At 47.3% G+C, this 24,756-nt stretch overlaps 1 protein-coding gene across 1 annotated transcript in view; it reads left to right on the plus strand.

Annotated features, from left to right (window-relative positions):
• Positions 1-24,756, plus strand: part of LOC115325873 (ATP-dependent RNA helicase DEAH12, chloroplastic) — a 48,492-nt gene that overhangs the window by 4,426 nt on the left and 19,310 nt on the right. The window contains exons 2-4 of the mRNA XM_029986570.4: positions 3,252-8,577; positions 10,735-10,917; positions 19,570-19,788. Coding sequence (XP_029842430.2) covers positions 3,268-8,577; positions 10,735-10,917; positions 19,570-19,788 — 5,712 coding nt within the window. The 5' untranslated portion in view covers positions 3,252-3,267. The remainder of the gene's footprint in view (positions 1-3,251; positions 8,578-10,734; positions 10,918-19,569; positions 19,789-24,756) is intronic.

Genomic DNA, 24,756 nt, shown 5'->3' on the forward strand with positions numbered 1-24,756 from the left:
ATTGCTTGGACAGGAAACGTGTGATCTGATCCGAGTCCTCGCCGAATGCTGACGCAGGGCTCGTTTTTAGTACGAGCCGAGCAAAGTTCAGGCTGAACGCTGATGCATTCCTCGCTAAACTCTGACGCAGCCTTTGTCTCCAATACATGCTTGGAGAATGTGATCAATCAATGCCGGACAGGCATCCGTGCGGACTTCTGAAAGGTGTCTATTGCCAGTAGGGAGGTGTATTTGCACCTGTTCCTGGGATGATATTTCTTCTTTGCCAGCCAAATGCGAAAGAGGAACTGTTACCAGCTCTGCCCTGTTGTTATACAAAATGTCATATGCAGTGATGTGATTGCTGCACCAATTGCGTCAAACTGCGCCAAGGGGCTAGCCCTGCTACATCCTGCTATATTTTGCCAAAATATGGGTAATCTGTGCCAAGCATGCGCCAAAAAACAAATTTCGGTCGCCTTTCAAAATCGAAACTAAATTCAGTACCGTAATTGAGCATGCGTGTGTTAAGCGCGAAACACATGTATGACGAAACCGTTGAATCCGACGTCTGACCACGCATTACGACGGTTGGAGGCGAGGGTTTTCAACGCTCTCCGATGCTACGAAAACCCCCAAGGTCATTCCGGCACTCCGCACGTCGGATCGGAAGGTTTCATCGTACATGTGTTTCGCGCTTTATGTGGCGCAAGCGGCTGCCCGACGCAAAGTACCCTGCATCAGTTGTCCATCCGGTTTTGCATGGCTTTCCCGCCGTCTCGCGTTTTGCGCTCTCGTCGTCTCGTGGGTCTCGTCTTGCGTTTTATTTAGAAATATTTCCATCGATAGACGCAGGTGTGTGCAGACGCGTCCACGCTAGCGTGCTGGGTATCAGCCATGCCGTCATGCTGTGGAACGAAACCACGTTTTGCGAGGCGGGAGTTACTTTGTGAGCTGAAGCACTTGCTCCTGAAAGCAACGGCCATGAAATAACTATATTTGGTCCCTGCATTCCTGTCACCCTGGTCGCGCAACGTCGGGTGTCCCCACGTCGCTGCAGATATGGCGCTTTCTAAAATAAAACCAAGTACTGCCGCATGTTCATTAACATTCCGGTTCTTGTTTATATCATGTTACTACGAAAATACCTCTTTAATTCAAAGTCTTCTTTGCTGAAGTATTGATTACCTAGGTTTCACCTCGGTGGGTTTTTTTTCGAAACGGACCCAGGTACGAGAAAAATCTGCCGTGAAAGAAAGTTTGTGAAGAGAAGTGAGCTAAAAGCAAAGAAGGCAATGTCTGCATGCTGAACCCGCACAGCGCGCTTGTTTGTCTCATTTCCCGTCCTTGCACAAGCTGCTCCAAAAACGTTTTCACCCTGGCTCTGGCCCTGGATGTCTTTCAGCGGCTCAGGTTATTTTTTTTTGTCTAGCTTGTACCTTGTTTGCTGGCCTGACAAGCACGCGCCGCTGGACTGATTTTTGTCGGATGCTCGACAGTTACATTTTGCATGCAATTTTGGGAATGGGTTGGGGACGGAGCAGGGCGCAATGGTTTCGGTTTCGATAGAACAGCTGTTGTCTCCGCTCGCGCGACTAAGCACGCGCAAGTGCAAGCCTGCCGAAATTGCTCTCATGTGCATGCGAACATGATTGCACGACAGAGGCACCAGCCGGGACGCTTGTAATTTATTGTTTTACGTTTGCTTACTTTCGACGAAAATCTGGCACGTCGGGAACCAGTAAAATCATGGCAAGCGGTCCTTCAAATCGCTTGGCAATGTGTACAGCACTGTACACTTCTGAGATGTCTCAGCAGTAAAAAAACAAGCAGCAAGTTTCGTCACAACACGTCACATCAGAACACAACGCAAAGTCCCCTTCGTTTGTACGGCACTTAAACAAAATATTTTTATTTTTCTAAGAATATCTGCTCGAAAAGCCACTTTTACTGCTCCGAAACACTGTCTTGGCTGTTCCAAAAGCCACTTTTGGTGCTCCGAAACACTGTTTTGGTTGCTCCAAAGTCCACATTTGCTGCTCCAAAACACCGTTTTGGCTGCTCCGAAAGGTGCTCCAAAATGGCTTATGGCAATCACATCACTGCATATTCAATGACCTACATCACACCAGAAAGGGCTTTTGTACCGAATAGATCAAAGCGGGCACACGGGGCTAGAGCGACGGTGTAAGGTAATATGGTTGCTGACACCGCGCATGTCACAGCTGCCAGATGATGAATCAAGTCCTCTCCTTGCCTTGGTTGCAATTGAAGCGGTGCGCCAGATGACTCTTTGATAAGCTGCTAGTGGTAGCCTGTCACGGGTCCCGTTTCCCATGCTTATCTATGGGAGACATGCCTATTTTTGAAGTCGGTTTTTTGGTGTGCTGCGTCACATGTAGCTGGGCACTTGCGCTGCGCATGGTGCTTAGACAAAGCTTTGTCGTTGACCTGAGCTTTGTGCCTTCATGCTGACAAGAACAGTTTTATCAACACGTTACAGTGGAAAGATCTATGGTGCGGTGTTCGAACCATCGTCCGTCAAGGTCAGAGCAAACACATGGAGTGAAAAGTGTGCATGCCTGGGTGCTGTGGCAACGATGCACTTTTTTGTTCGTTTCTTTTTCTCTCGGTTGCGCCCTCTGGCCGGTGGAGGCGCTGTCAGCCTGGGCTACTCGGGCGTACGCCAACAGGACATACTTTATCTGGTTGATCGCGTCGTAGCGTTTGCTGTGCTGCGTGTTTTTCTCACCTAAAGGGCAGGGCGTCTTATATAGTGGGTAGAATGCAGAGATTTTGTGTTTTATCCCCATCCCTACTCATTTAGATTTCAGTGAACATCATGCAGGCATGTGATCGTATATATCTACTGCGTGACGTGCTGACCTCATGCTGTGTAAACATCTAACATCTAATTAGGTTTTATTTTGCTAGGTATTAATAGGGCCTGTGCATGAGTGACAAGACAGCCTGCAGGTTGCCTTAAAATGGTCACTTGCCGTGCTACCTACTGATCCTAGTGGTCTAGACTATCAAATAAACTTGACAATTGACTTCAGAAGAGTGTGCCAGGGGCTTTCCTGTTGCAGAAAAGTACAAGTGTTGGGCGAAGTAACTCCCAGTTAAGTACATGAACACATGAGACCGATGGATCTAGAGAATTGTTTACAATGTCCTTTGCCCCTTTTCTTTCTTCTTAGCCTTGGGTTACTGTTTGCCTTACAGGGTTTCTCATAATTCCTCTGTGCCCTTCCTCACTCTGTTCTGCACAGTGATTTTGTGGTCATCATGAACACCGGGGGACCGAAGAAGCCTCGGGGTGAAGGCCACCAGGGGAGAGCCACCCAAGGCCATCAGAGGGGAGCCACCCAAGGCCATCAGAGGGGAGCCACTCGAGGCAGCAACCGGGGCTCTGAAAAACAGGGCAGCCACAGCGGTACGAAATCCACACATGATGGCAGCCGTGGCAATCGTGGTGCTGGGGTGCACCATACGAACCAGAAGACTGGGGCTGAGCAGAAGCAGCCGCTGCTTCATCAAGGCCAGAATAAGAACAATCCAGAATCAACAAGAGGTGCTCACACAGCCAGGAGACCTTCTCGCGGTAACCACGGTTTTCGCGGTTCTGCAAGGGGGGGGCATATCGGTGCTGCCAGTTTGAACAACCCAGGCCCTCAATTTCAGAAACGAGCCAACAGGAGAGGGCGGTTTCACAGGGGCAGACCGTGGACATCACGTGGTCAAATGCACTTTAACACAGGAGCACTGAGCACTGTTGCAGCAGAACTGATTTCTTTCAAGCGGGAGATGGATCGGATGGTTGGTGAAGACGAGCAGTCACTGTTTTCAGAGATTTTGAGCTTGACTGACGCCAACGAGTTGGCATTTGACGCTTGTCGCCATGGGATGTCCGAAGATTTGGATGAGGGAGGGGATTCTGTGTACGCATGCGCTGAGCCACTGGCTGACCCTGAAGAATTCGAGGACCTCACAGATGAAGTTTCGAAAGACAGCGTGGTGGGAATGGCAACCCAGCAACCTGCAGGGATCGGTTACATCAGTGTCTACTGGGACATTGAGAACTGTGCGGTGCCGCATGGCGTCTCTGCGTATGACATTGTCAAGAAAGTGCGGAACGAGTTTTACCCCGGACACCGGGAGGTGGAGTTCAGCGTTGCGTGCGACATTGTACAGATGAAGAAAGAAGTTGTTGATGAGCTGAATGATGCCCAAGTCACCGTGGTGCACGTCAGCAGCGACAAGAAAAACTCCGCTGACGAAAAGCTTCGGGTAAAGCTGCGGCGCTTTTCTGATGCGTACAAGTTGCTCGGGTCCAAAATTGTGCTCATCACGGGTGACGTAGACTTTGCATCAGAAGTGCACGAGATGCGATATCATCATCTCATCCACGTTGTGCTTATACACAATGACCAGGCTAGAAAGTCACTTGTGGAGTGTGCTAATGAGAGCATTCGTTACTCGAGCTTTGTCCAGAGCCTGAAACCGAAGGCAAAGGCCAAGACAGTGCCCCCGCAGGCCAAAGCAAAGGCTGCAATCACTGGCGTGCCACATCAGCCTACTTCTGAAGGTGGACGCAAAGACAGCTCTGTAAAGCGTGTCCCCGACCTCAAAAAGGAGACAAAGCAGACTATTTCCGACATTCCAGTGCAAGCTGGGAAAGGAGTTGTGGCTCAAGAAACCAAAGAGGTCCTGCCTCCTGAAGCATCTGAGGTGAGCTACAGGACCAAAGTGGGTTTGGTTGTCCCTAAACAGCAAGGGAACTTGACTTTCTGGAAGGAAGTCTTGTCCGATGTGGTTCCTCCAGGATTTGTTCTTGAGAGTAATGCGTCTGCAAAAGAAAAACTGTGCCTTATTTACCCCAGTGCAAGGAAAGCCAAGAAGGCCGTTGCTTCATTGTCAAACCTGACGGGCCACAAGTCTGAAGTTCCAGTGTGCTTGGGCATACTTGATGAGAATGGACAACCAGGCCCTGGCATGGCCGTGCCAGCTGAAAACAACAAGAGACAAAAGAAGGCTGATGCAATTATTAGTGCCCACAACTCTCATCTGGAAAGGATCAAAAAGAAGCTTGCACAGCTTGAACATGACCAAGACCCCAAAGGAAAGCTAGAAAGATTTGCACTCAGGACTCAGATTTCTGTATGTGAAGCTCAACTTGATGAGTTCTTAAAGGCAACCTGTTCAGGTTTGCTTCCAGATGCCGAGTTGAGTGTAGAGGTCGGGCGTCTTCGTCGTGCATCGCCGGTCTACAGTTCAAAGTCTAAGCTTCTGGAAAGCCTTGCAAAGCGACAGGTTGCCCTCCTTGTTACCTCTCCGGGGTCAGGCAAGAGCCTTGAAACTGTATCCTACCTCAAAGATCTGGGTGGCAGGGTGCTGAGCATCCAGCCTAGCGATCTCGCAGCCGAATATTGCTCTCGGTATGCTGCAACGATTCACGGACTTGGTTCAGCAGAATGCTGGCTTCTTCCATCACAGCAGATTAGCCTCGAAGGTTCTGTGGTGTTCACAACGGCGCGCTGTTTCTTGTATGAGTTCCTTCGCTGTGGGACATCACTTGCAAGTTTCCAATGCATCGTCGCAGATGAACTTCAAGAAGACACGGTCTACCAGAACATTATGCTTGCTGTCCTACGGAAGCACTTTGTTTCCCATGCCAAGCTTGTTCTTTGCACCTCTGCACTTGAAACGTGCTTTCCTATTCGGAACTTTTTCTGTCTTGGCGACCATGATGTTGTAGCCTGTGGTCTGAAGTTCCCTGTAGATGTTATCTCTATGGGCTCGCATAAGAACTTAGCTGCTGAGTGTGTGGGAATTGCTTTGGAGTTTTCAAAGCAACAGGAGTTAGGTGGAAACATTCTAGTGCTCCTGCCTTCATTTGCAGATGCATTTCTTGCAGACGCAATCCTGGAGCAACGAATTTCAGATGACACAGATGGGCAGGTTTGCCACGAAGTTTTGTTTAGTGGCACGCCATTCTCCTTAGAAACCCCACCAGTGGGGACATGGAAGGTCGTCTTCGCAGTTCATTGCCCCGATGTGTGTGTCAGCATGATTAAAGCGCAATGTGTGATCGACTGTGGTATTGTAGAAACGATCGTGTCCAAAAGTGGTGTGCTTATCAAGCAGCAGTGCTTAATTTCTCGAGAAGAAGCTGAGAGGAGGCGTTCGATGGCTGGTGTGTCTTGCCGAGGCACTTGTTACCGTCTCTACAATGACAGTGCTCTTGCTAGTGGCCCTCCCAGAGATGCGGAGGACTTTCGATTCTTGGAAGATGTTGTCCTTCGACTTCAGAACCGACAGATGCCCATCTCTGACTGTTTTTTGAGGGAACCACCAAAAGAGGTCCTGAAAGATGTACAAATTACCCTTGAGCGACTCGGAGCTGTGGGTCCTGATGGCCGTACAACAGAACTGGGCTTGAAACTCTGCCAGACTAGCCTAGAGCCTCGACTGGGGGCATTGATCATAAAAGCGTCTGATGAGGTTTCTGCTCTGAACTTGATTTTGTTGGCACTTCTTACTTTTGAAGATCTAATGCTTACCCATGTACCACTTGACCGGAATGGTAGCCCTCGCCCCCCTCCAGCTGCTGAGAAGGGTTGCATGTTTTCCCGTGTAATTGATCTCTACAAGGATTGGCTTGATGTCCCTAAAAAAGCAAAAGATTCATGGTGCCAGATGAATGGCCTTAATGCAGCATTCTTCAAGAACCTGCATGCTCGAGTTGTCAGACACCAGGCTGAATTTGAGACACCTGGTGGGAAGAAGCAGGCAGAGATTGAAGTGGAACAGATTGGCCATATGCTGCGAGAGGCTTTTCCTGAAAGTGTGCTTTCATACACGGAGAGTGGCTTCAAGCAACAGATGCTGGGGTCTAAGCTAAAGGTCTCGCCAAGATCAACATTCAGCACACAGGGACAGATCCCTTCTATGGTTGTCTGCCCTATGTTTAGCACTCCTCTTGGTTCCAAGAAACCTCAGCTGCTCAATTTTGCCGCCATCAGTGTTGAAGGCGACGACTATACACCCGGCATGAAGTCGTTGTCCATATCTGCAACTCCGAGTAGTCCCTGCAAGGTTGGCCCCGTTGGGACCCTCATCTGGAACCACCAATTTGCTAATCCTAACCAGCTGGGTGTTTTGGAAAAGGCCCTCAAAGATGTAGTCAAATGCTCCACAGGCCGCTTAGTACTTGACACTCTGCAGAGGTGTGTCACAGTCCAGGGACCGGAACAGTTCCGCCTCGTGGGAACCAGGCACCTTCAGTCTATTATAGATGAACAAGTGAAGAACTTGAAGAACAAGGACCGGGAAGCCATGCTGACTCAGCCGGATTCGCCTTTTGCCGACCATCCCGTACAAGTGGTACTCGGGGTGGGCGGCCAAGTGGACCAGGTACTGTCACCTGCTGTCTTTCGCACCGTCGTCGTGTCCAACCTGAAGATACCTGCCGCCACCTTTCGTGTGTTGGTGAATGAGCTTGGCAACATTGTGCAATACAGGCTGCTGAACAAGGAAAAGGCCTTCTACATCACATACAAGACTGCCGCAGAAGCGAGCAAGGCCTATGCCGCGCTCTTGAATCGAGATAATGACTTGACAGTGACCGTGATGGGGGACGCATTCAGCTACCGCAGTGAGCAGGCACAACGAAAGCCTGCATTCCACGCCGCTGTGACTTGGGTTCGCCGGCGATGCACCGGCATCGGCTTTGCGACATTGCCAGACCAGGCAACCCTAGAAACCATAGCGTTTTCGCTTCCCCTGCAGCTTAGCTTCGGGGGCGTTGAGATCACGTGCGAGCGAAACAAGAAAGAGGAATGTCAGCTGTATGTCAGCAATTTGCCACCTACTACAGAGCAATCCGCCCTTGAAGAGACGCTCCGGGCCACATTTCCAGTGACCATCAGCTCGGTGCGCATCATCCACGAACCCCCGTTCGACACCACACCCCAAGACAACAAGATTGTACAAGAGGTGCTCATGAAGACGATCAAGGAGGATCTGGGCATGGATGCCTTTTCTATTAACTGCAAACCTGCCAAGTCAAAAGACTACCTCTTCAAGGGCTGGGTTTACTTCTACAATGCGGCCGAGGGACAGAGCATGTGTGAGGTCCTGCATGGCCAGCCAATCCTGTCTCAGCAAGGTCCTCTGATTCCGCTGGATGTCCACGCCTTTGTGACGGATTCCTTTGTCTTTCCACTCTCATTCTTCTTGGCTGTCAAAGAACAGATTCAGTCTGCGCTTCAGCAAAGCAAGCAAGGTCTCCGACCAGAGGACAACCTCAAGGTGGAAGCTAAACCCCTAGACAATCAGCGCATGGAAATCAGGCTGCAGGCAAACAACCTGAACGACTTCCAGAAGGTTGTGCACACTTTCAACACACTGTTGAGGCCTCTCAACCCCATTGCAAATGGAACAATGTGCTACGAAGACATTGCAAGCTGGATGAAAGCATTGGACTTTGGGTCATCTGTGTATGTGCATGACAAGCCCAATGGCATCTGCTTGCTGGGAAATCCGGAGAATGTCGCAAAGGCAGAGAAAAAGCTGAGCGACTACTGTCAACTCCTGGTGAGTCCTATGTTTGAAAGTTTCCAGCATGCCATCATAAGATTTGTGATTATAATAAGTTGGAAAGGACTATTTCTCATGCCCAAAAAGTTAATATACTAACATCATGAGCAGCATACTAACAAACATATATAACATAGATACATGTGAATACTTGATAGGATAAAACATCGAGGACGGGGACGGAAACAGGGCTTCTTCCATTGAGCAGCAACATAGAATGGCACAAAATATAATACTGCCCCCAAAGGTTTCAACGTTCTAAGAAAGAAAGAGGAATATTGTTGAAAAAAAGGGGAATTTACTATAAATTTAAAAAGGCTAAAAAGCACTGGAGTCTCTTGGAAGTATCAGTAATCTAGTTATCTCTGGTATTGGGAATTTGGCCTCCGTCATTGTCAGTGATAATAAAGGTGCAGAAATATTGGTGTTTTAAGTATATAGTAAATTTTCCTCTCTTTTAACAATTTTCTCCTTTCCTTCTTTGAGAACGTTGAAGCCTTTGGGGGGCAGTTTTATATGTTGCTCAGTGAGAGAAGTCCTGTTCCCATCCCCATTCTCAATGTTTTATCTTTTCAAGTACTTGTATCTATTCACCAACACACTCATTATTACATAGATACATACATACATCTATAGCAACATACAAAGATACTAACACATCAACATTACCAAAACACCATCTATGAGGCCTTACTACCGAAGCAAAATAAGTATTTGCGGCTCGCATTTTCATTTCTTTCTCCACGAAAACAAACTGTCGAAAATTGGTGCTCTGTGCTGCCCTAAACATTTTCCCTTTGTCAGGTACAGTGATGACACAGAACGTGAAATACTCTTGTAAATCTGAGATTATCTAGGGCACACATAATTAAAAGTAAATGAATCCACGATTCATAATTTCCATGAACTACTGAAGCACCAAAATCCAGGATTTTTAGTGCATAGCCATGGGGCTGTTTACTGAACCTTTTGCGACTTTGCTAAGAGCGACTATCCATGATTTCAATACTCTGGCATCACTAGGGAGTTTTAGAATAATGTACGCAATTTTAGCACACGCTAGCGCTAAATTTAGTACTTGCGTTAGTGCATGCTACGCGAGTTTTAAAAAAGTGTCCCTCCACCGCAAGGGTAACATTTTAGATTTATTTAAATATGATAATGCAATGGGAGCGGTCAACTGGTCGCGTTTGCTTGCGTCGCCTCGGCAAGGGAGGTTTTGTGTGCTGACCTTCGCCAGCAAATTTTGTCGCGTTGCAAGCAGCAAGTTGCCGGTGATCGTTGCCCACCTTGCTGGGTCTTCCAAGCAGTTTGTGATATGCACCTTCTGTGGGAGTGCAATGTCGTCCTGTAGTGAAAATCGTAGTCGCCATGATGCCGCCAACATTGCGCTCACGACAACCGCCAAAGCAGCCGCAGCCGCGGTCCTGGGAGCCACCATTTTCTAAATGTGCTCTTCTTGGCTTCAGCAAACTTCTCGTGAATCACGTATCCTTCTTGAAGGAGTTAAAAGACTTCACATATGCAAGCAATTTCCAAAAAAATAGCGCAAGCAAAGCGGAAAACATGGTTAGCGTCCAGCGCATGTGCAGCGGCGACGACGCTATTCTTTGCGTACGCTATTCTAGAACTGCTTACTGTCTTCCTCGCAGGTATATAAGGTTTAGTTTGACTTCGTTCGTTATTCTCGGCAAATGTGTGGCTTCGCAGCAGAAAAATGAAGGAGTATGGTCTTGAAATCATATTCTAGCGTTGAGTGCAAACAAATAAAACATTTTGGGTGTGTCAGTAATCCTTCAATGCCCCTGCAGGATAGCTGTGGTCATGCACAATGCAGCTTGAATGTCTCCAGTCTGCACCTATATTTCATTTTATCTCTCAGATGCAGTTTCCTTGAATCTTGTACCTCAGAACACCCTGCCTTACAGTGTTGGCACACTTTTTCTGCACTGGTGCAAGGCAGTGCAGCTAGATCTTACACGTGCACTATCTCCGCTTCACCTTACGGCAATCTTTTCATGTGCATGCAGGCTCAGCCTACAAGGTGTGGTTGCCTCACATTCATTGTTAATGTGCCAATAAAGTATGTTCCTTCAGCATTCCTTTTATTTTTGTGGATATGCATCCTGATTGCGTGGACCATGTGCTGTGCAGGAAAGCGGACCTCGGAAGAGTCTTCCTCTGGTGGGGGCAGACTACAGTCTGGTGAAGCCATTCTTGGCGGAGCACGGCTATGACTTGCGAAAGTTTGCTCACCGCTGCGGCTTGCTCAAGGCAGAATTTGAACCGCAGTTTGAAGGCATCCTGGCCGTGGGCTCTGCTGCGGCAATCAAGAGGGTATGTGGGCTGGAGGGGCGCTGTGGCTATGCGTACCCCAAGCGCACGCACAACCGCCAATTGTAAATTCTGTCTTCATGTCGGTCTTCAGTTGTGGCTGCAGATCAGTTTTCGTTTATGCAGAATACAATTGACTTGACACAAAAAGAATAAAACAGACTCGGAGCGAGGAACGGCAAACATATTTTTTTTCCCGGGTTTGTTTTACTCTTTCTGTGCCAAATCAACATTACCAACATACCCGACAGTTAATTTAGAAGACAGTGTTTTGCCAGTTTTAGAATTGGCAAAAAATATATATGTAATAATCTTTTTTGTGTATAAAGTACTAGTAGCAGGTCACAATAAGAATTCACATCATTCGCTTGGACTTAAGTTGTTGTATGAAAGGTAACCAGGTTTATTGTTTGCTTTCAGCTTAACTTCATTGACTGGCTGTCTCATTCATTGAGAATGTGTTTCTTGTCATAGAATGTTAGCCTGGCCAGTTTCATTGTTGTGTCGTGCCATTGCCTCAGATATGCTATACAAGAATCCCTGAGCAAGTCAGTATCCAAAAAAAGTATGAAATTAATATAATAATCTAAAGAAAAATGTCCCATGCATTAAGACTGCTTAGGAATGGCGGGGCATAGCTGCGGATATCAGTTATCCTGGTCGGTGGTCCCTAGGGCCCATATTGCTGGCGACGCCTTAAAGGGGTACGGAAACGAAAATGGAAATATACAAATTTCGTACAGAAATGAGTCAAGCATGACGTATAATAACCGTAAATGATAAGCGCATGTTTCTATTTTGAACGCCTGGCTGAATCTTTCGTTCCAAGCAGTGCACTTGAGCAAGGACTCGATGAGAAGCGAACGGAGAGCGTGATGCGTCGTAAGATATCTGATGCAAACAAAAACAACAACAAAAAAAGATTTCCCACGTTCCTGACGTAGCAAGGCTGGTGGGATTATGAGCTTTGTCGTTGGTGTCTTTGTCAGCGTTGTGGTGGTGTCAACAGCGTCAGTGCATTACAACCGAGCCGTTCAAAGTACCTGTGGGGTGACTAGCGTTTCACGAGTGAGATCAGTCGTGCGCGTCATGTTCGTGTGGCCCACTCCAATGGCGCTTCAATACGATTTACTTGGGAACATAAACTTGAACGACACAAGTGCGGATGAGAACACCGACACCGCCCTCTCTGTATTCATTTCGGAAAGGGAGCAGCAGGCGTCAGAACCCACGTCAGAAACGACGGACATGCGAGCCGAGTCCACAGGGCACGAAGTTCCTCGTCGTTCGGAAACTTGTTGATCGGTATATCGCTGTTGACCAAGTCGTTATCACAGTTCTCAGCCATGCAGAAACACGGCGGCATTTCGACGTTAAAAAGCACAGGACAGCTTCGAGCTGTACAGCAAAATCACAAGAACAACTCGGCGACATTCCTCAACGAGTCCATCATGACATGTCATTGGCTTCCTTCTCAAAGGGGCAAAGCGCACGGGCAAAGGCTTCGCAATCGTGTTCAGGCCGAGGTAACTTGCAACAATTGAACATACTTCTAAAGAGCGGCGCTGCTCCAATGTTTACTGTGGCTACGTAATGGTTCCTACTGGCAAGAATCCCAATGTTGCTAGATACCTCCCAACTAAGCTTCACAGGCATCCACCAGGTGCATATTGAAAGATAATTTAATTAGCTTTAAATTAAGTTTTCTTGTGCCACGCAACCCATTTAAGCTAGAAAATGAGCACTGGAATTCCGTTTCCGTACCCCTTTAATGTATGCAATGATGGAGCGGAATATCACCTGTAAGGTCTGTACATATATTTCTAGCTTACTTTGCAGGAAACGCCGGAATTACAGATTGCATAAAAATATGTAAAGTTGACAAGCGCTCGAGCAGCTTCAACTCGTCGCGACAAAATGAATGCGTCTAACCTTTCGTCTGCTTTCTTTCTTTGCTCTTCTGTCGCTCTCTTTTTTGTTCTTTCTCTCTCGACCGGCAATGTCGGCACTCAGGATTTGCCACATTCTGCTCCCGTCTTTATCTCCCCGATAAAAAAAATATCAAGGGAACATGTGCCAGGGGAAGCATTTTCTTTTTATTATTTACGATAACTAAATGAAATTTTCACAGTTTATAGTGCTTGATTTTTTCTTGGCAAACCTAGATAAGGCTTGCTTTTTATGTTCTAAATGCAATGTGCATGCAGAAAAAAAAAAAGTTCTTGTGTACGCATGCAGCACGGCAACAGACTTCAAAGAGCCTAGTAAAATAAACTAATTTGCTCCTTTTAAACCCCTGAGTGCAATGGACAACAGAACTAATTGTGCGAGACTTGTTCTATTTTAAAATAATCAAAAAATGCAAGAACACTGTTTTTCAAGGGGCTAACAAAATTTTCTTAAATTTTTCATATACCATATTGTTATGTACCGGCGCCACCGGCAGGTGGACTAAGCAGCCGATGCCGCGAGCCTCGTGACAATCGCGTGCTAGTGAGAGCTCGGGCACTTGTTCCTGGACCGAGAACCGCGATGGACGCACCGTCCACACTCTAAAGCTGACAGTAAAGCTTGTATTTATCAATTGGCGACGAGTGAGAGAAAGGAACCTGCGGCTTTGAGAAGATGGCGACTCACGGCACCATGGAAGCGTTCTCGGGAAAGGGGTGGTCATCTTGGGCGGAGCGGCTCATCTACTACTTCGAGGCCAACGGCATCAGGGATGGCACCAAGAAACGGGCCGTTCTGCTAACTCTGTGTGGTCCCTCCACATTTGAAACGGTCAAGGCATTGGTGGCTCCCAGGTCTCCAAGTGAGTTGACTTTCGAGGAGATCGTGAATTTGCTCCAAGCACATTTTGATCCCTGGCCGGCAGAACTGTTCAGCCGTTGCAAGTTCCAACGGCGAGATCAGCAGCCCGAAGAGTCAGTGACCGCTTACGTCGCTGCTCTTAAGAAACTTGCAGCAGACTGCAATTTTGGGAACGTTCAAGTGACTCCGACGACTAGCACAGCTAGCCTTCCCGTCTCAGCACTAGCTGCTGGGGCAGCCGACGGCACGGTCAGCACGGTCACAACAGCGGTTTCCAGCAACGCGACGATGTTACCCATGGACATAATGTTGCGCGATCGTTTGTTTGCGGTCTTCAAAATGAAAATCTCCAGCAGCGGCTATTTGCGGAGCGGGACCTTACGTTTCTCAAGGCGTTCGACATTGCCGTACGAGCCGAGAGCGCCAAGGACCACCAGCGGCAAATAAAAGCAGATTTTCAAGAAATAAACAAAGCGGAAAAAACGCGTCCGGCGCATCGTCGCCAGGAGAAGACGACGCCATCGTCCACGCCCTGCTATCGCTGCGAAGAACTCCACAGTCCTAGTTCTTGCAAGTTCCGAACATCGCAGTGTCGGTACTGCAAAAAGACGGGACACATCGCGAAAGCTTGCTTCAAGAGAAAGAAAAACAGCCAAAACTCCGTACAGGCACTCGAACCACAGGAAAATCATGGCCCCTTTACAGAACCGTCAGGCACGCTGGGTGACTTGTACGCCGTAACACCGCGGCGGGAGCCGGCAGAGAAGGTTATGATAAGCCTGGAGGTTCAGGGTGTTCCTCTCAGATTTGAGGTGGACTCGGGAGCGGCGTTTTCTTTGATCAGCGAACAAACTTTCCGAGCAGCGTGGCCAAGAAACCCTCCGGAATTTACAGACGATAACATCGCTCTGCGTACCTGGTCTGGGGAAGGCATAGAATCTCTGGGAACAATTCACGTCATGGTCCAGTTCAAGAAACTGAAAGTGAATTTGCCTCTTCTTGTGATGAAGCACCCCGGATGTAACCTTCTTTGGCGGAATTGGTTTGCAGCCCTGGGAATTGGCCTCAGCGGCGTGCACCAGGTGGTGTTGGACGGCAGCCTGACAGCCACCATCGAAAGGTACGGGTCAGTTTTTGACGGAAACCTGAACGGCTACAACAGACCAGCGGTAAGCCTAGAACTGGAAGACAACGCGTCACCCAAGTTTCTACGAGCTCGCACTGTGCCATTCGCGCTCAAACCAGCGGTGGAAGCCGAGCTGCAACGTCTCACGGAACAAGGCATCCTTGAACAGACTCAGCACTCGAATTGGGCAACACCCGTTGTAGTAGTAAGGAAGAAAAACGGCAGCATCAGACTTTGTGGTGACTACCGGAGCACCGTCAACGCTGTGACGCTCAAGGCGTCATATCCACTGCCGACAGTGACAGAGGTGCTCGCAAAGCTGCGGGGAGGGGGAATTTTCTCCACCATCGACCTGGCTCAAGCATACCAGCAGTTACGAGTCACCGAGAACACAGCTGACGTTCTTACCATCAACACGATAAAGGGCCTTTATCGTGTCAAACGACTTCCTTTCGGCGTCTCGGCAGCACCAGCCATTTTCCAGAAATGCATGGAGACAACACTTGCAGGAATATCCGGTGTCAGCGTGTATCTGGACGACATCATTGTCAGCGGTGCCACAACCGCGGAACACGCCCAGCGCCTGAACCTTGTCCTGTCAAGACTCCAAGAAGCTGGCCTGCGAGCAAACCGTGAGAAGTGCCTATTTGGCGTTCCTGAGGTCACTTACCTGGGCCACACGATCGATGCGGTTGGTGTTCATCCAACCAACGACAAGATCAAGGCGTTCAGGGAGTTGCCAGAACCTACCTCAAAAGCCACGCTGCAGTCGTTCCTCGGAATGCTCGCATTCTACGACAGGTTCTTAGAAAACCGAGCGACTGTAGCCTGCGATCTCTACAGACTACTAGCCAAGAACGTCCCTTGGCACTGGGAAGAGCGCCATGCCCTCGCTTTCCGGAAGTTGAAAGAGTTGGTACTCCGCAAGACAACGTTGGCTCACTACGATGAGTCAAAACCACTGCTTCTGTCCTGTGATGCGTCACCATATGGCGTCGGCGCAGTTCTTGCGCAGGTCGACCACGAGGGCAGGGAAGCTCCAATCGCATTCGCGTCAAGAACTCTAGGGGATGCCGAGAAAAATTACTCACAGCTTGATCGAGAAGGATTAGCAGTGGTGTTTGGGGCGATGCACTTTCACCAATACATCGCCGGACGAAGTGTCGTTATTATCACCGATCACCAACCACTGCTTGGCATCTTGGGACCGCAGAAGCCGGTACCACAAGTCTTGTCACCCCGAATGCGGCGATGGTGCGTCAAACTGTCGGCGTACGATTACAAACTCGTGTACAGGCCTGGAAAACGACACCAGAACGCGGATGTTCTAAGCCGTCTGCCCCTACCTGACAGTGACGACGAGCCTTGCTCACCGGGAGACGTCTTGATGATTGAAGCCTTGACAAGTTCTCCGCTGACAGCAGATAAGATAGCAGCCATGACATGCGCAGATCCGATTCTGTCCCGCGTCTACGAGGCTGTGCAGCAAGGCAAACTTCATGAGCTCACGGAGAAGGACTTTACCGCGTACAGAAAAAAAGGCGCAGAGATGTCCACTCAAAGAGGATGTGTCATATGGGGATCCCGGGTGGTCATACCAGCCTTGGCACGACCTGAAGCCATGAATTTAGTGCATGCTGGACACAAGGGAATTGTGGCCATGAAGTCATCTGCACGCAGCTATGTGTGGTGGCCTGGCATCGACCGCGACATAGAGGACGCTGTTGGCAGCTGCCCCATCTGCCAAGAGTCCAGGAAGATACCAAGCAAGGCACCGCTTCCTACGTGGGATCACGCATCACTTCCTTGGGACACGCTGCATTTGGACTTTGCAGGCCCTCTGGAAGGAAACATGTTCCTTGTCGTTGTAGATGCCTACACGAAGTGGCTAGAAGTGCGAAGCATGACTAGTGCCACATCTGCAGCGGTCATCAAAGAACTCCGAGGTATGTTCGCAACTTTTGGACTGCCTCGCAAGATTGTTTCCGACAACGGAAGCGTCTTCGTATCGAAGGAGATAACAGACTTTTATGAAAAGAATGGCGTGAAGTTTGTGACCAGCGCTCCGTACCATCCAGCGACAAATGGCCAAGCCGAGCGCTTGGTTTACGAACTTAAGCAAAGTTTGTCAAGAGAGAAAACGGGATCGCTCTCACTGAGAATTGCTAGATTCCTGTACAAACAACACAACTCAGTTTGCAGCTCGACAGGAAAAACACCAGCATTTTTAATGTTCAACAGGGAGCTTGCTACTAACATCAGTAGACTCCTTCCTCGTCGAGAAAGTAGTCACAAGGAACGAGATATGGAAAAGACACCGCCTTCCAGGGTATTTCAAGAGGGACAGGCAGTCTATGTCCTAAACTTCAAAGGAACCCCCAAGTGGATCCAAGGAAAGTTGACCAAAAGACTTGGAATTCGCTCCTGGCTGGTAGAGACAGCAACTGGATCAACCCGCCGCCACGTGGATCAAATAAGGCGTCGATTTACGACATCGACTCCATCGGCTGAGTGGTCTGTTCCTGCTCCTGTTTCGGACTCTCAACACGATCACCCTACCGAGAGATCGTCATTTCAAGATAATTCCGAGACAACGCCGGAACATACGACAGACGCCGGAAGCGGAAGAAGGGAGCAACCTCCAAGAAATAGGCACCCTCCAGAACGCTATGGGAGCTACATCTGAGGGGGAAGAGGTGTTATGTACCGGCGCCACCGGCAGGTGGACTAAGCAGCCGATGCCGCGAGCCTCGTGACAATCGCGTGCTAGTGAGAGCTCGGGCACTTGTTCCTGGACCGAGAACCGCGATGGACGCACCGTCCACACTCTAAAGCTGACAGTAAAGCTTGTATTTATCACATATATAAAAAAAAGTTACATTCTAACCAGACCTAGAGTGTTGCACTCTACATATTCTAAAGTATATGCATGCAAATTTGGTTGTGATAGGACAATATTAAGAAATATAATTCTTTTGTGCGAACTGTGAAGATGCCCCAAAATTGCATGACCAGAAAAACGCCTTCTAATGTTACGTAGCCAGCTGTACTCCTTTGTGGTGGGAAAAATAATTTCTTGTTAATAATTTTTTGTGATAAATTGAAGCTACAAAAGGCTGCCAGGGAGAGGAGACGGCTAGGCCTACTTGTCAACGTAAATGTAAAGGTGGGCGACATCACAACTTGAAAAACTGCGCACAGAAACATGGCTAAAATTCATGCCATTCTGTGTTGCCTGGAGATCTTCAAATGCGTATTCGGCTAATTTTGCAATCACTACCGGCACTTATTATTTTTATGCATTAAATATGAAGATTCAAAGATAATAAAATATCATATAACCAAAGATAAATTTTTTTGCAAAATATTTTTGTTTTTTAATTTGTTTCTCCTCTTAAAGGGAAGCTACGGAGCTTCTTGAAAAAAATGAGTTAGAAGTGAATTCTAGTGTATTTTTATCCCGTGAACCCGAATACCCAAACCATTTGCTGCACAAGTACTGTTAAACGCGAGAAAATCCGAAAGACAGTCACTCTACATGACGTCTTGACGGATCTTTTGGCTGCCCAAGGTTAGGGAGGCGGGGCTTCAGCCCTATTTTGAAACTACTCTTATGGCTCTTCGGCGCGTGGCATTGAAATATATTTGTGATATCTGTTATTCTAAGGGCCAAATGATTGCAATTCAAGTGTTTTTTCTCAAATGCAGAAGTGCCCCATCTTCCCTTTAAAGGCCGACCTACAAAACCATTTTCCGCGGGAGAAGAGGTTTCCTCCTTGCCACCCAGAAAGGAGGATACCCCTTCTCCTTTCCACAGAGACTAGCTTCCGGACCCGCCCTTTTCAGGGGAGGAGGAGGAAGGAGAGCGAGAGGGGAGGGAGCGAAGGTCGTTGGGGAGCACTTTCCTACCCTGCGGAAAATGGTTTCGTAAGTCGGCCTTTAAGTAAAAGAATTCACTCGCCTAGCGCAGCTTTGCACCCAACTTGTCTCCTCATTAGGCACCATGCATCTGTGCTCATATTTTAAACAAAACCTGCTCACACTGTTTCATACTGAAACTGGTGAGAATAGGACAAGCTGACTTATCTCCATGTAAACCGTACCAGTTCATACGTGTACTGTTTTTTTTTTTTTTTCAACCTCCTATGAACTGGCTAAAATATTTAAGAGCGATGAAAATTGTTTGAATGCACACGAAATTCAGATGCATGCTATAGCTACTTCTCCACCTAATCTCTGTGCAGATTTAGGCACTTCTTGTGGCATGGCACAAGATTTCAGGACGCCCTCCTCAAAGAAGTTTGCCGCAGACGTTTTGTCCCTGACCCCCAACATTGTGCACCTCTGTTTATCCTCCCCAAAACTTCATGCACTTTCCTCGTTAGGCATTGCACCTTCCTTAGCAGTTGGCGGTCGTGTTGTTGCTTGACGGAATGTCTCGGAAACTAGGCGACAGCCTTCTTTGGGGAGGGCGCCTCGAAAGCTTGTGCCACATCGCAACAGGTGCCTAAATCTGTGTGGCGATTAGGTGGAGAAGCAGCTACAGTATGTATCTAGATTTTGTGTACATTAAAACATTTTTCATCATTCTCGTTTGTTTTTCATCCAATCAATCGGAGGTTGAAGAAACAAAAAGCCTCTGCTTTTGGTTCAACGTTTCGAGAAATGTAGGGGAGACTCTGAAATGCCCCATCTTTCTCGGGTCCCTCTCCGTGCAGGCAGAGGAGCTCTTGGGAAAGCTGCAGAGGAAGTTTGTTAGCCCCTGCATCGCGGGAGCGGGTACTGAAAAGTGCCCCGTCTGCCGCGAAGGTTTCCCGCCCGGGAAGCAGCAGGGAGTGGACCTCGATCGACTGGAGCTGTGCGGACACGCATACTGCCCGCCCTGCCGGCTGCTTGTGCTGTACCAGGGCCCCATCCCCCTCTCCTGCTGCTTTGAGGCAAGTCTTCCTTTCTGCGCACTGACAAACACAATCCCCCAATAAACACCAATGTCTTTGTCTGACGACGAAGGTTGACACCGAAAAACACCGCATCCTTGGGAAAAAGACACCCCCCAATTTGAATAAAAATAAGCCTCAAAAACGAAGAGTCCCATACTCTTTTTCACCTCAAGAAAGAAGTAATTTTTCGCATTCTTCATACGCCGTACGAAGTAGTTCTCACAAGGTTTGATTGTCAGGGGAAGAAGCGACGCTTTTGGCGTTTGAAGCGTGTACATCTTGATAAAATATGTCCAGTCTGAAATGGACCTACATTAGTATACCTTAATTCTCTACATAAAGAGGGAAATTAGTAATGCGAGGAGCCGGACATATTTTTACGGTTCTTGAGATGAAAACGAGTATTCGCGGCGAGAACCACGCTAAAGGGCGCCACCAAGTACCATGTAAGCCAATACTGGCAACTCCCGCGGATCGCGGGCGAAAAGTGATCGCAGTGCCCCTGGCGAGCTCGGAGTCTCCGCTAGCAGACGAATTCTCCACAATGCATTGGTTTTGCCTATCTCCATGCAAGGTGAGCAATGAAAAAAAATTGTCACAGCTATTCGCTGATTTGAATTTTAAAAAATAGGTTCCACCTCATGAGTCAAGGACATTTTCTTCGCGAGGGGAAGATGTTACAGCTTGTAGGGTGCAATTTTCGGGCTCTCCTAAAGAAAATATTCCATCAGAAGACTCGGAACTTATGTCTGCCAGGCAAGACACAAATATACCTTTGCCCTCTTTCTTTGAAAAGGGCATTGTAAAAAAATGTTTTAGAACACTGCTACGTTTCAACTTTACTGTGCATTTCGATCAGTTCTGTTTGGTGTTGCAATTTCAATTCTCATGATTGTATTGCTTAAAACCGTTTCGTCGAATAGGTGAGCTGGCTATTTCCCGATCGTCTCTGGATGAAGAAGCAAAAAGCAATTTCAAACCACGTACCTCCCTGCGATATCAGTATGCTCTGGAAAAAGACGACCGTGCACATGCAAATCTGACGCTATTACTGAAACTAATAAAAGTGGAGTTACAAAAAAGAACACCCGATGGACGGTCGTGCACCTCCTTCCATTTTTCAAAGTCTACTTTCTTTTTATGTTTGAGGCGACGCTAGGCCGGCGCGGTCTTTCTTCGTCCGCGTTTATGTTTTTTGTTTACTTTTTTTCTTTCTTGTGCTTACTTGACGTTCGAACCATCGCATATTTTGCTTAGCCTTGTTTGGATTAGTTCTTACTTTTTTTCCTTCGCTTCGTCGCTTACTACCACCGGTTCGTCTGCTACGCTATGCCTGGACATTTGGAAGGCCAATTGCAACTTTGTTGTTGTTGTTTTTCCACAGTCGTCTATGATAACATCCTATGTTCGCCTTCGATTGAGTTTCTGATCCAAAATCTTCATTTTTACTTTTTGATACTTAATAAATATATTAATAAGTGTAAGCTCGTAATACATTTGTATTTGTATTTTATTTGAGTATGCGGTGACGTCTGCTATGAGTCATCGTTGGTTGATCAACCGGCCGCCTTCGGGCACACACAAGCGCATAATTGGAGATGGCAGGCATGCCATGTGCCTACCATCTCTACTGCGAAAACAAGTTTTTCTGATGTGGTGGAAAATCCTTCTTCCGCTTCCCGAAGACCGAACAAACGTGAGTAATTAAGTTACTTCAAATTAAACTGGAACAGCTATTCAAGTCTGGCTTCAAAATCACCACTGACGCCTGAACAGACGAATATTTCGCCAAACAAAAGTTCAGCTGAAAACGCACTTGAGGCCGCTGATCGACACTCAAAACAAAGGCACGATGTGCAAGGATTGCCTGGACATGTACGCCAACAAGTACTGGAATGTGCTTTTGAACTGCTGCGCCAAGCGAGCAAACAAACAGCCTGCCAAAGTCACTGAGAAAAGAAAAGCGAAAGCAAAAAAGGTCACACACTGCTAGCACGTAGCAGATTGTACCTGTTGTTCTTAGCTCCTACAAACGCCGCGAAAGCAAATAAACACACGCGTAACGTGCAGCTGAAAAAAAAGGTGAAGCTCTTTTTTTTTAAATAGTTTCGTTGTGTTCCTTCCGCTTTGTTTGTTGTGGACTCAATACCGAGGGCGAGCACCACCTACTACAAATGTTCAACCGACGCCCCGTGTGATCGTCGTCGTTGAAGCAGGTCTTTGCTAGGTGATTTATATTTTTGTATCGTCTGCTAACTTCTTCGTTGCAACCGCTGGCCGCTGTTCGCTACTGTCCTCCATTCCTTTTTATTTTTTCTGGGATGGGAACCCCATCTTTTCTGCAATGTTCGGAAAGTGTTTGAACGGTCATTTTTCTCGTTACTTTTTGTTTTTGTAATGCTGCAGAGGCTGGTGCGCTTGCTCTGGTAATTTTAACATGTTGTTTGCGCACGTTTCAATAATCACCTATTCAGGTAAGAAATTGTGACAACGCAGTTTGTAACAGATAAACAGTAACTTCTTACGATGTAGTTCGAGTGGCTAAACGCCTTTTTTCCGCTTCCCAGATGCGCTTCAAACGCGTGTGATCCCCCTGAGTGGCGTTCGAGACCTCTAAATAAACTGCTCTACCTTTGTTTATGCGCGCATTGTTCTTTATTTGTCGTTGCAGTTGCAATCAGTGGATTCCGCTTCGCAAACGGGTTGACCGCAATGAATTGTTTCAGGTGTTGGGGTGAAGAAATGGGGCTCGCAAAGCTCGAGGACGTCGCAGAGCCTATACTTTTCCATTGCGTCGTCTGCTTCCGTAGACTCCGAATCCGCTAGAGGCGCCACTGTCACGTTCGCCGCCGCTCCCATAGGTTTTCGGAGGAGTTTCCGGTATTGGCGAAGCTATATCATATTTGGCGCCACTGAGCAGCATGTGAATGTCACATTATACCCAGAATATGAAGATGCCGGGTTTGTTTGCATCGTGCACGCCATAGCGGTACTACGTGATCGCTTGCTCTCGGATGTGGTGCGGTGGTCTATTCTCTTGTCACCGGTTGCACAACAAACGCAACCGAAAGGGGGTAAGTTTCCGTTCTTAAAGGCCGGCCCGCAGGCAGAGAGAAGGAATCCGACCCTCACTTTCCTTCTCGCCACTGTGAAAGGAGGAAATCGTCTCTCGTTTCCTCCTCGCCATTTTCTGATTTTTTTTTTGTTGTTTTTTTGCCGGCTGCCTGTTTTTTTTTTTTTTTTTTTTTTTTTTTTACAAGTTTGGGGTGGAGGAAATGAAAGCTTCAAGGATTTGAAAAGATTGTCCAGAAGCCAGCCGGCAGACCTGCGACAAGGAGCTGAACCAACCGAGTAGCTGTTTTGAGCGAGCTTGGCACTTGCTCTTCCCGACGAGTTGCATTGGCTCTTTTTTAGCATTGGTTTGGAAGACGATTCTTTGCTGTTGTGAGAGCACAAATGCCTTGTTCTGCTCAAAGAAGTAATCATTGGATTATCAATTTTAATATAAATATCTGATTTGGCATCTTTCGTTGTTTAGGCGGATTCATGGCGACGACGGGAAGTACGAGCGTCGTTTTCTGTAATCAGGGATAACGCTCCATAGATTTCTGAATCATGGTTCGTAAACCGGCAGAGGTGACGGAGGATCCCATCCGTAGTGGGTCTAGCACTTTTCGGTGTAGAGCGCTTTGCTGTAGGGCATTTCGTTTGCGGACGTTTTGGTGCACAGACATTTCAGTGTACGGACTTTTTGCTGCAAAGACTTTTCGGTGTGGTACTTTTCCGTGCGCGGATATTTCGGTGCACGGACATTTTGATGCATAGACATTCGACGCTATGGTTTGCTCGCCGGTATCTCTTTTCCAACGCACGCGGACACGCTTCACATCGTGTTTGCGCATTGAGTTGGTAGAGATAGTCTCCCCTATAAGGTTTTGGCTTTATTATCGGTCCTGCGTGTAGAAAAGGACCCAAACAGCAAGATGTTTGAAGTTGTTTGTGTATTCAGAACAATTTTGAATATCGTCAAATGCGCCTCCTCCGCGCAATCGCATAGCTCCGATTGTTTATATTAAATTGTGATGGTCTCGCACGACAAAAAAAACAAACAAACAAACAATGTAATTATCACTTGTAACTCATTAGGCAATAAAGTAGGCGTGTGCAGGTACACAACAAATGTAATCAAATCAAACATCTATTTGAATCAAGTAAACAAGCCGAATTTGGTGAATGCTAAATCTCTTTTATTTGGTATCAAATGTTTGCTCATTCTCTTTGCTGATACGCAAGATTTTTGTCGGCTGTCGAGTTTTCAGTTACAATTGTTGACAGAAACTAAATGTATGTTTCCCCACGAAGAAATTTTTTTTTAAAGGCTGAAGATAGATGAAATATACCATAAACCGTTTTACTTTTTATGGAAGTTTGTTTTTACTCTTCTTAGTAGCTTTAACGAGGCGGCCGTCACTCTAGAAGAAACCTGTGGTACAAACCTATATATTATGCCCCTGAAATGGTCACACTGTGTCCCTCTGACTGCAATATCTTTGACTTGTAATTACTCATGATTATTACTTCGTACAAAAAACAAAAAGAAAAAACACGATAGTGATGCAATCACTCTTCAGTGTGCCGTTGTAAGAACGACCAATTTGGGTAGAGCTCAAAGTTCAAATAAAAATACCTATCTTTTTTCCTTCTACTGTTATGTTCAAGTTCCGTTCACTCGAGATAAATATGCGGTGTTGTAGCGTATGTGGCCGCATGCGGAAGTATCTGAATGTAAAAGAACTTGTTCTTGGGCTAGTTGGTGTTGACTATCTGAGTGTGTTTTAAAAATGCAACAAAAGTGAAAAAAAAAAAAAAAAAAAGGAGAAAAGCGAGTTAGCCCGAACCCTGCCGAACTCATATCCGGCCTGCCTAACTAATCCGTGAGATGTTTGGGATTGAAGCAGAGAACCT

The sequence above is a fragment of the Ixodes scapularis genome, unplaced genomic scaffold, assembly GCF_016920785.2.
Source record: "Ixodes scapularis isolate PalLabHiFi unplaced genomic scaffold, ASM1692078v2 PGA_scaffold1__304_contigs__length_218370807, whole genome shotgun sequence".
NCBI lineage: Eukaryota > Metazoa > Arthropoda > Arachnida > Ixodida > Ixodidae > Ixodes > Ixodes scapularis.